This window comes from Seriola dumerili, unplaced genomic scaffold, assembly GCF_002260705.1.
Source record: "Seriola dumerili isolate Sdu_G_001 unplaced genomic scaffold, Sdu_1.0 BDQW01000319.1, whole genome shotgun sequence".
Lineage (NCBI taxonomy): Eukaryota > Metazoa > Chordata > Actinopteri > Carangiformes > Carangidae > Seriola > Seriola dumerili.
Genome location: NW_019174574.1, coordinates 1,314,182 through 1,325,292, shown reverse-complemented (window position 1 = coordinate 1,325,292; position 11,111 = coordinate 1,314,182). Strand labels below are relative to the sequence as shown.

The 11,111-nt window shown below is 41.0% G+C and overlaps 1 protein-coding gene across 1 annotated transcript in view; it reads right to left on the bottom strand.

The window, feature by feature from the left end:
• LOC111231796 (carnitine O-acetyltransferase-like) overlaps positions 1 to 9,661 on the bottom strand; it is a 31,190-nt gene extending 21,529 nt beyond the window's left edge. The window contains exons 1-2 of the mRNA XM_022759039.1: positions 9,312 to 9,661; positions 8,473 to 8,557 (exon numbers count right to left, since the gene is read on the bottom strand). Coding sequence (XP_022614760.1) covers positions 8,473 to 8,557; positions 9,312 to 9,661 — 435 coding nt within the window. The remainder of the gene's footprint in view (positions 1 to 8,472; positions 8,558 to 9,311) is intronic.
• Between the last annotated feature and the right edge of the window lie 1,450 nt (positions 9,662 to 11,111).

Sequence of the window (11,111 nt, the reverse complement as noted above, 5' to 3'; positions counted from 1 at the left end):
TAGCAACAAATATTTTTTGTTTCTTTTTGATGTACAGAATTATACTGAATTAGACTGTGTTAAAATGAACCAGCTCTTCTCTCTGTTTTCAGATTCACTCTTTGATGATGGCACAGGGAATTTTCCCTACTCCCTGGAAGGCGTTGGTGCAAAACCAATATCCCTTCCATGTGTTTGTCGTCGACCCTAAAACTGAACTAATTTGTATGACCAAGGTGCTTGACAGGGAGGTCATTGTTTTTAACAATGTGAGTGATCTGTGGCAGAGATTTTGATTCTATTTTGTTGTACTTTACAACTTTTATGTCACATTTCTTGCATAAGATTCAGTAATTGCTGACAGGAGCTGAATAATTCCTCTTCTATGTTTCAACTGTCAGGTGCTGGCAATGTTCACTGATGGCAGGCAGGCAGAAAGAACACATTGCCATACTGATTCAAGGTGGAGACGTGAATGACAACTCTCTGGTGTTTGGAGCCATCCAGCAGGGGGAGGTGAATGAACTCAGTGCTACAGGTTAGTGTTTCTGTTTTGTGAACAATTCTCACAAATCCCCATTCAGAGGCCTGGACTATGAAGCAGGATTTGAGGTTATCGAGGTAATTTCAGGTTTAACTCTGGGTTTTCAGTCCTACCACAGCAGCTCACTTGTTGCTGGGGTAAATCATCATGGTATCTGATGTTGAACTCCTACCTGCTCCGGTGCAACTTGACTTCAGAGGATCAGATCAAAACCTTTTCAACAGCTAAACTGACCAATTAGATCACTGGAAACACTGAGTTATCAATTCCTACAGGAATCTGCCTTCAAATTGACGTCATTGATGTCATTTTTAAAGATATACTGTATATTTATAACATTTAATAATTCTAAGAACTCTTACGTCTCTAACATCATTAATGAGAATTTTAATAGTCATGCTCTATTCAGCACTGTGGATTACACAAACACACCAACACATTTACCTCAAGAGTTTTTATCGGCTCAAAAGTGGTAATAAGTTTGCTTCTATTTTCCTCTATTTTCCTTAAAAACATCAGCAAGTATTAGCTTGAGCCGGTCAATGCAATGATTAACAAAGCCTATACCAACACTCAGAAAATAACAGTCTATATGTCTGAATTTACTGCCATTGATGGTAAGAACTCTTGGGATCTTATGACATTCTTAGAAGGTAGGGATTGTGTTTTGTCTCTGTTGGTATTCATGAATCAGTGAAAACCACTTTGCCGGAGTCCCACAAGGATCCATTCTCTGGCCCTTTTTGTTCAACCTTGTATGTGTTCCTCGTTGGCCATATGTTCAAGGCACAGGGTGGCTTGATATTGCATATGCAGATGACTCGCAGATTTATTTAGCTCTTTCCACTTAATGATTTTCAGTCCCATTGACTCTCTGTGTCTGTGTTTGGAGAGGTGAATGGCTGGATGCAACAAAACTTCCTGCAATTAAATAAAGACAACAGTGAGATAGTTCTGTTTCAGAACAAAGAAGGAAGGTTGCAAACTTAGAGCCTGCCTGGAGTCTAGAGCACTAAAGACATGTTAAAATCTCAACATCAAAACTATGACTAAATCTGCATTTTGGCATCTCAAACCACGTAGCTATGGAGAGACTTATGTGTCTAACCAAGACTTTAAAAAAATGTATTCATGCATTTATTCCTCCAGAGTTACATTGCATTTATTAATTTGGCAGATGCTTTTATCAAAGCGACTTACAAGTGAAGGACATCAGTAAGCTTCAGTGCAGTAGGAAAACTTAGTGTAAGTATTAAGTAACTACATCTATTTAATAAGTGCAAGGAGAATGTATAAGGAAGTGCAGTAAAGTATAGTAAGTGCCAGTTAGACATATTATGGTTTTAGGAAAGGAGGTGCTCTCAGAAAAGATGAGTTTTCAAGTTATTCCTCAAGACAAGAGAGTATATTATATTATATTATATTATATTAGATTAGATTAGATTAGATTAGATTAGATTAGATTAGATTAGAGGCCTGTATATGAGGCAGGATCTAAGCACACAAAAAGATGCCCAAAGGATAAACTCTCAACTCTAATATGCAAGAAAATGTGGACCATTAAATTTGTTTCTCATTTTCTAGCACAAATATTTTTTGTTTCTTTTTGATGTACAGAAATTATACTGAATTAGACTGTGTTAAAATGAACCAGCTCTTCTCTCTGTTTCAGATTCACTCTTTGATGATGGCACAGGGAATTTTCCCTACTCCCTGGAAGGCGTTGGTGCAAACCAATATCCCTTCCATGTGTTTGTCGTCGACCCTAAAACTGAACTAATTTGTATGACCAAGGTGCTTGACAGGGAGGTCATTGTTTTATACAATGTGAGTGATCTGTGGCAGATTTGATTCTATTTTGTTGTACTTTACAACTTTTATGTCACATTTCTTGCCATAAGATTCAGTAATTGCTGACAGGAGCTGAATATTCCTCTTCTATTGTTTCAACTGTCAGGTGCTGCAATGTTCACTGATGGCAGGCAGGCAGAAAGACACATTGCCATACGATTCAAGGTGGAGACGTGAATGACAACTCTCTGGTGTTTGGAGCCATCCAGCAGGGGGAGGTGAATGAACTCAGTGCTACAGGTTAGTGTTTCTGTTTCTGTGAACAATTCTCACAAATCCCCATTCAGAGGCCTGGACTATGAAGCAGGATTTGAGGTTATCGAGGTAATTTCAGGTTTAACTCTGGGTTTTCAGTCCTACCACAGCAGCTCACTTGTTGCTGGGGTAAATCATCATGGTATCTGATGTTGAACTCCTACCTGCTCCGGTGCAACTTGACTTCAGAGGATCAGATCAAAACCTTTCAACAGCTAAACTGACCAATTAGATCACTGGAAACACTGAGTTATCATTCCTACAGGATCCTGCTTCAAATTGACGTCATTGATGTCATTTTTAAAGATATACTGTATATTTATAACATTTATAATTCTAAGAACTCTTACGTCTCTAACATCATTAATGAGAATTTTATAGTCATGCTCTATTCAGCACTGTGGATTAACAAACACACCCAACACATTTACCTCAAGAGTTTTTATCGGCTCAAAAGTGTAATAAGTTTGCTTCTATTTTCCTCTATTTTCCTTCAAAAACATCAGCAAGTATTAGCTTGAGCCGGTCATGCAATGACTTAACAAAGCCTATACCAACACTCAGAAAATACAGTCTATATGTCTGAATTTACTGCCATTGATGGTAAGAACTCTTGGGACTCTTATGACATTCTTAGAAGGTAGGGATTGTTTTGTCTCTGTTGGTATTCATGAATCAGTGAAAACCACTTTGCCGGAGTCCCACAAGGATCCATTCTCTGGCCCCTTTTTGTTCAACCTGTATGTGTTCCCTCTTGGCCATATGTTTCAAGGGCACAGGGTGGCTTGATATTGCTATGCAGATGACTCGCAGATTTATTTAGCTCTTTCACTTAATGATTTCAGTCCCATTGACTCTCTGTGTCTGTGCTTTGGAGAGGTGAATGGCTGGATGCAACAAAACTTCCTGCAATTAAATAAAGACAACAGTGAGATAGTTCTGTTTCAGAACAAAGAAGGAAGGTTGCAACTTAGAGCCTGCCTGGAGTCTAGAGCACTAAAGACATGTTAAAAATCTCAACATCAAAACTATGACTAAATCTGCATTTTGGCATCTCAAACACGTAGCTATGGAGAGACTATGTGTCTAACCAAGACTTAAAAAAATGTATTCATGCATTTATATCCTCCAGAGTTACATTGCATTTATTAATTTGGCAGATGCTTTTATCCAAAGCGACTTACAAGTGAAGGACATCAGTAAGCTTCAGTGCAGTAGGAAAACTTAGTGTAAGTATTAAGTACTACATCTATTTAATAAGTGCAAGGAGAATGTATAAGGAAGTGCAGTAAAGTGCATAGTAAGTGCCAGTTAGACATATTATGGTTTTAGGAAAGGAGGTGCTCTCAGAAAAGATGAGTTTTCAAGTTATTCCTCAAGACAGAGAGGGGCACCCCTGCACTGACGAAATTCAGTACCTCATTCCATCATCAGGGAACATCAGATGATAACAGACTGGACTGAGACTGTCTTGTATGCAGTGATGGCAGAGCCAGATGACATTACTTGGAGAAATGCAGTGTCCAAGAAGGAGCATGAGGCTGTACACCCAGAATTCACTGTGAAGGCAGCATTAGTGACTTGAATCTGATTCGGGCGGCCATGGGTAGCCAGTGTCGCTCGATGAGTAGGCTGATCAAAGACCAGACAGGGTGCTGCATTCTGGACCAACTGCAAGGGTTTCACTGTCCACAAAGGAAGGCCTGCCAGAAGCATTGCAGTAGTCCAGGTGAGAGATGACCATGACCTGAACCAAGAGCTGGGTGGCATACTGAGTCAGTTAATGCAACATGGTTTGAGAAGGAGAGCTGGTCATCAAACATTACACCCAGTTTTCTATTGAACTTAGTTCGGGTAAGGGATTGAGAGAGACTGATTGGCCAGGATGACTAGGAGTTCAGTCTTAGATAGGTTTAATTGAAAGTGGCATTCCTTCATCCATGTGGCTATGTCAGAGAAAGAGAGAGGCCGAGATCCGCACAGGAACAGTAGGGTCGTTTGGTAGGAGTTGACTATCACAATGCTCTCCTCACTGGTTTACCAAATAAGACTATTAGACAGATTCAGCTTATTCAGATGCTGCTGCAAGGTTCTATATAAACCCAAAACAAGACGACATATTACTCCAGTTGTCAGGTCTTTGCACTGGCATCCAGTCAGATACAGATTTGAGTTATTGTCTACTTGTCACTAAATGGTTTGGGCCATAAATATTCTGGAATGTTTGATGTAGGCCTACTGTATATTAACCAAATAGGTCTTGATTTAGGTCTTACCTCTTCTACGAAAGCCTTTCCTCTTACAATGTTAGTAACAGTTTGTAAGATGGCTGTAAAAGTGGACTGGTGAGATCTTTCAACGTTTAATGTCCCTGACAACCTATAGTCTTATTTAGACCCTTGTTAGCAACCAGCCTTTTTTAACAGATGTAAAAGCTTAAAGAAATCAGGACTGGAGTATTTACTGACATATTATATGTTGTAGAATAAAATGTGTAAATGTCTTGAGATTGTGTTAACCACACACCTTATTTCAGTTATCTGTTCGTCACCAGACGCTGGCACTGGAGGAGAATCACTGTGGATTTATTGAACTTCGGTAAATTTGGTTTATTTTATTTTGTCATTCAAACTTTTATCATGAGATTTTATTATTGTACATTCTAGTGTGGCATTGCAACATTGTTTTTTAGTGTGGGATGAGACTGTGAAGTTAGCCAGCTGCAATCTTCTCCCATACTGAACAAGTTTCTAGCTAACCATGTCACTTTAGTGTTCATAGTAAGTGCCTAACCTGTTAAAAAATTTACAGTAAATTACAAATCGTATTTTTTTCTGAGAGAAAAAAAAACATTATTTCATACTAAAATAATTGGTAAATCTTGTTGCTTTTGTCAAGTTATTTCAATTAAAATGTAACATTTTTTGTGTTTCAATAGCTAACCAGTTTTGTCTTACTTGTCTTTGTGTGTGTGTTTTTTTTTATTACAGTGTGTGACTGGAGTTTCGCCACCACTGAGGGGTGCAATATTGTTGCTTGCTTGTGCAGAGGCAAGTTGATTTCTCTCAGTACTTCTGTGTTATAATTAAATCAGGTGTGCATTGTACAAGTTGAAGCTAAAAGTTGCAGGACAGGAGGAATTTAAAGACTGGGTTGAGCGCATTAGAGTTTTCTCTATTAGTATATGCATTGACTATTATTAACAGGTTTCTGGTCAGGATCAACCCTGTGGATGGCAAAAAGTGCTCTGCCAGACAGGGAGGGTGGTGCAGAGGAAGGTGATGGCTGTCAAACCACAAACTGAGGGCCAGTGGAAGGCAGCCAGTGGCCTGTTGGCCACCACCCACATGCCCTTCATTGTTGTCAAACACGAAAACAAAATGTTAATGAAATGACATTATGGGAGGGAGCACGGCTTCCTTTACTCACAGCACACACACGACTTGCTCTAAACACACATTCCCCCACACTGCACACAGAGCTAGTCTTACTAGCGTTTAAGGCACGCTATACTGACCACCCCACACGGCTAAGCTTAAGCATAAGGCAATATTTGACATGCTGGCACCCTCCGCTAGGAGGCACGATAGGTAAGCCATACTGCCCAACCCACGACTCGTCACTTCCCCTTTAAATCAGTCCTCCCACTCCACACTATTAAAACTACAAAAATGGCCGACCATACAATACATATACATAAATAATCAACGCAAGGAAATAAGGATAAAGTTCGTAAAATATACTTAACTCGCCTACACGGCGAGACCCTCCCCCGGGGTCTGAGCTTGTGCCGCCGTCCAACTCCCCGGGGAAACGGCTTCGCTGGACGGCGAGACAGAAACCGGTTGGCAGCCGGATAAAAGCGGAAACAATACACCAGGTAGCACACAGGGAGCAGTAGCAGCACAACACTCTCTAAAGTGGGCCCTAGTTTAGCTACAGGAGGCACTCAGCCTCCCCTCCTAACACAGGGACAGCTTACCCCTGGCTACCTGTCTTCGTCGCCGGCAGCTCTATATAACTGTGAACGACACCCTTGCAATCAGAGTGCCGTGCCGCCAAACGTGTTGCTCCAACCCCGTCATGCTCCCTCTGCCCGTCTTTTCACTGTTCGTCTCTCCTCCTCGTGCCATCAGTCACAGCTGCAACAAATCATTCATTACACACAGGAGTCCCCTCTCCTGATGTCACTCACTGGGGGGAATCCCCCTCAATCTCGCTACAATATTAAGTTTATAAGTAAAAAATAATAGTATGATTATTATTAATAGTAATTTATATAATTCATAATGATCAGCAGTAATATATACATAACTGTAGATATTGCAGTACAATGCTGTATAATAAAATACAGTAACTTGCTGGCAACCGTGCTGCCAGAAGAAAATTGTAAACAGCTGTGCATTGGCTTGCCACCTGTCCCAGTTTTCCAGGGACTGTTCTCTGTTTTGAGCAACTGTCCTGGAAAATTTATATTCTTTCCTGGGACACGAATTATCCTGGTTTTTGTGAAATTACACTTCTAATTTAAAATTCATAGTTCATAGTTTCAAAGAAAAACTAATTTGTAGGGGTGTAAATCGGAAATCAGTTTTAATTTAAAATATGCGAGTGCATCGATACACGGACCCCTGGATCGGCCGGTTCATTTAAATTGATTTAAATGAACCGGCACTCAAATACAGTAAAACAGCACTCAAATACAGCGGTAGCACGACTTCCCCATGTTGTCACTTAGTGAGACAACATGGGGAAACAGGAGATGAGGAGGCTAGTAGTACAGCTAGCACAAAGACACGACAGGACAAAGACACGGATATTCATTGTACATTCATTCATTGAATGAAAAAAGGATTCTAATGATAAGCTAAGGATTCTCTAATAAAAAAAACATGGACATTGTCTGTGGCTGCCAGGACTTGAGGATGTGAGGTCCAAAGACTGTCTCTTCCTGCTCCGACCACACCTTCCAGGTAGCATCCTTGGCCTTTATTAGTTTCCCTCTCAGCCACCACCACTAGGTGGGGTCAACTCAGACAAAAAAAAAGATTAGATTTTCCAATTCCAATTTGGCTCTTACACATCCGGTCCCTAAATGTTTTAAGTTTAACATAAAACAATTACTCAATACGTAATAGTAAGGGAGCCAATAAGTAACATAAAAAAAGACATACATTACATAGTTTTGGTCTAGTCATGAGCTTTCTTCCAGGAGAGGGCATAGCTTTGTCAGTGGCCGCTCTATGATGCTCGTCTTTGTCTTGTGTTTTACTGACCGGACCAGTGCAATGGTATCAAGCTTTGTCTTCAGGATTCTTGCCAGAGGCCATGAAGAGTGTGGGGAGGTAGGGTCAACTATTACCACTATGTCTCCCACTTTGAAGTTTTCCCTCACCTTGGACCACTTCTGCCTTTCTTGCATAAGTGTCAGATATTCTTGTGTCCATCTCCTCCAGAACAAATTGGCCTGATACTGTATTTGTTTCCACTGAAAACTCACCGGGAGGCAGAACAGATTGAGAGTTAAGCAGAAGGACTTAGTTTGGGGTGAGAGGCTCCAAATCAAAGGGGTCAGAGGAAGGATTTTTTAAGGATTGCCTCAACCTCACATAAAACTGTCTAAAGACCTTTATCATCTACAGTTTGTTGTTGTAAAACAGAGTTCAAGATCCATTTGACTGATCTGATTAATCTCTCCCATACATCCCATTGAAGTTCCAGCCTATTCCCCTCTCAAGCATGACTCTTTGGATCTTACTGCTGTTAAAACTGGACAAATCGCTTTTTAGTTCCTTTTCCGCACAAACGAGGTTGGTACCATTGTCAGACCAGATATGCTTTACCTGGCCTCGTCTGCATACGAATCTCCTTATGGCATGGATACAGGAGTCTGTGTTGAGGGAGCAGACCATCTCAAGATGAACGGCTCTGCAAGACAGACATGTAAAAAGCACACCATATCTTTTTACCAAGCTTCTCCCTCTTTTTTTTCCACCGGGCCAGAATAGTCCATGCCAACATTGGTAAACGGTGGGAGATCTGGCTGGGTCCTTTCTTGTGGCAAATTAGCCAATTTTTGTTCCCCTGTCCTACCTTTCAAACGTCTGCAGGTCACACATTTAGAAATTACTATACTCTTCTTGCTGCACTATTACCACTGATTAGCCAATATTGTTTCGCAGTTGAGCAAGGATGTAATTTCTGCCGCAGTGTCCAAACCTTTCATGGACATGGCACAGCAACAGATTGGAGATGTGAGACTGTTCGGGAAGGATGCTGGGATACTTTACGGTCTGAGACATAGCTGCTTGTGACAGTCGTCCTCCTACTCTCAGCAACCCATCCTTCAAAAATGGATGTAGTCGGTAAATTGTGCTGTTTTTGCAAACACTTGATGGTGTTGTTTCAAACACATTTGGGAATGCCTGCTTCTGAATAAAGGATACAACAGCTCTCTCAGCCCTCCCAAGATCTTTCACAGATATGCACTGACCACTGAGTGTCGATTTGAAGGCTTGCGGCTGAGATGTCAACTTCTGATGGCGATGGCGTGTGTTGACATTGGAGGCTGTCTCCAAGCTTTTGAATCCAGGCAACAGCTTTCAATAGTCTGGTCCAGTCTGAGAAGAAATTGAGAAGCTTATGGGTTTGACTTGAAACATCTTGAATTATGACGTTATACATAATAGTGTTGATGAGGTGCCCAAAGTAGCTGACCTCAGTGGCGCATACGACACTCTTTTCTGTGTTGAGTTTCACTCCTCTCTCTCTGGAACATTGCAGCATGGCACGGAAGTTTTCATCATGTTCCTGTTTACGTCTGCCATATATGACAATGTCATCCACTATTGCCATGACTCCTTTTAGATCTTCGTAGGTCTCATTCACTTTCTGCTGGAACTCGTCTTGGGCGGATTTAAGCCCAAAAGGTAAGTGCAGGAATCTGTACCGTCCAAACACTGTGTTGAATGTTGTCAACTTGGAAGACTCTTCTGTGAGCTTTATAGCCCAGTAGCCTGACTTGGCATCCATGACGCTAAAGTAGCATGCTCCAGCTAACCTGGATGTAATGTCATCGAGGGTTGGTAAGGGGTAATGCTGTTGTTTGATTACCTTGTTCAAATCTTTAGGATCGAAGCATATCTTCAGCTTGTCTGTGCCTGTTTTTTTTTTTTTTTTTTTTACATCTTGTATTCCTAATCTCTTGAAAACACGTGTGGGAATGACATTAGCTGAGGCCCCGGTGTCTAACTTAAATCTGACTTTGTTTCGGTTTGGTCCCACTTGTAAGTTTGCTAAAGCCTGTTCTGCATCATGAGTGTTGTTTCCTTGTGTTACTGCATCAATAAACAAATCCTCATCGTCTGTAATTTCATCTGGTTCATTTTCACTTACTGCGTGAACTCCTTTTCCTTGCTTGGAACAATACACTTTTGCAAAATGATTCCATTTGCTGCATATTTTGCACTGCTCTCCTTTTGCTGGCCAGCTATCCTTCACGCCATGTGCCTTGTTTCCACAGTATCCGCCGGTTTTAGCGCAATCTCGGTATTCCGCAGGCTTGTGAGCGTCATTGGAATGTCCCTTTGTCCTGTCTTGGTGCGTTGTCCAAGCTACTTTCTTTGAATGCTTTCTGCAAATAGCATGAACAGTCTGTTCGTGTGAACTGTTGCTGCCATCTATTGTTTTAAGTTGCACTTGTGCTATTTTGTGAGACCTAGCAATGTCTATTGCTTTGTCCACAGTCAAATCAGATCTGACATTAAGCAGCTTTTCGCAAAGTTTAGGCGAATGAATTCCAAACACAACACGATCCCTTATCATCTCTTCGCTGTTAGTATATCCACAGTCCTTCACAAGCAGTCTCAAGTCTGTGACAAACTGTTCGAAAGGCTCGCTAGCTCCCTGTACCTTCTCATGAAATTTGTAGCATGCGAAAATCACATTCGACTTCGGTATTACTCAGGCATCAAAACAATCATAGTATGTTTTCAATACCTTGTTTTCGTCGTCTGTTAGTGTCCATGTATTGTAGATGTCTCTACCTTTATCTCCGACCCACACTAGAAGGTAACTGCATTTCTCGTCCTCCGGTTCTTCTCGAAAACATCAATTTTACGTGGAGTTTGAACTTGCGCCATGCTATGGGCAGGTTGCTAGCATCTGACGTCCATTCTGTTCGAGTTGTCTTTCACTCTTAAACTCTGACACCATGTCTTGGTCATACTAAATGTACAAAAATCCAGGATCACACTGGTGTGATATAGATCGTAGTTTATTAACTAGTTTGAGAGCAACATGTGAATCGTGTCGTTCGTCATTACACACCAGATACATACCGAGCATGCGCAGTAAGAATGCAGGTTACAAATGATGATGCGCATTGATTGGCCAATGAGAACAGTCATCTCATATAAGTGATGCTTTCAACTAAAATCATCTATTATATTTGATGTGAATATTACACTGTGGTCACTTGCAA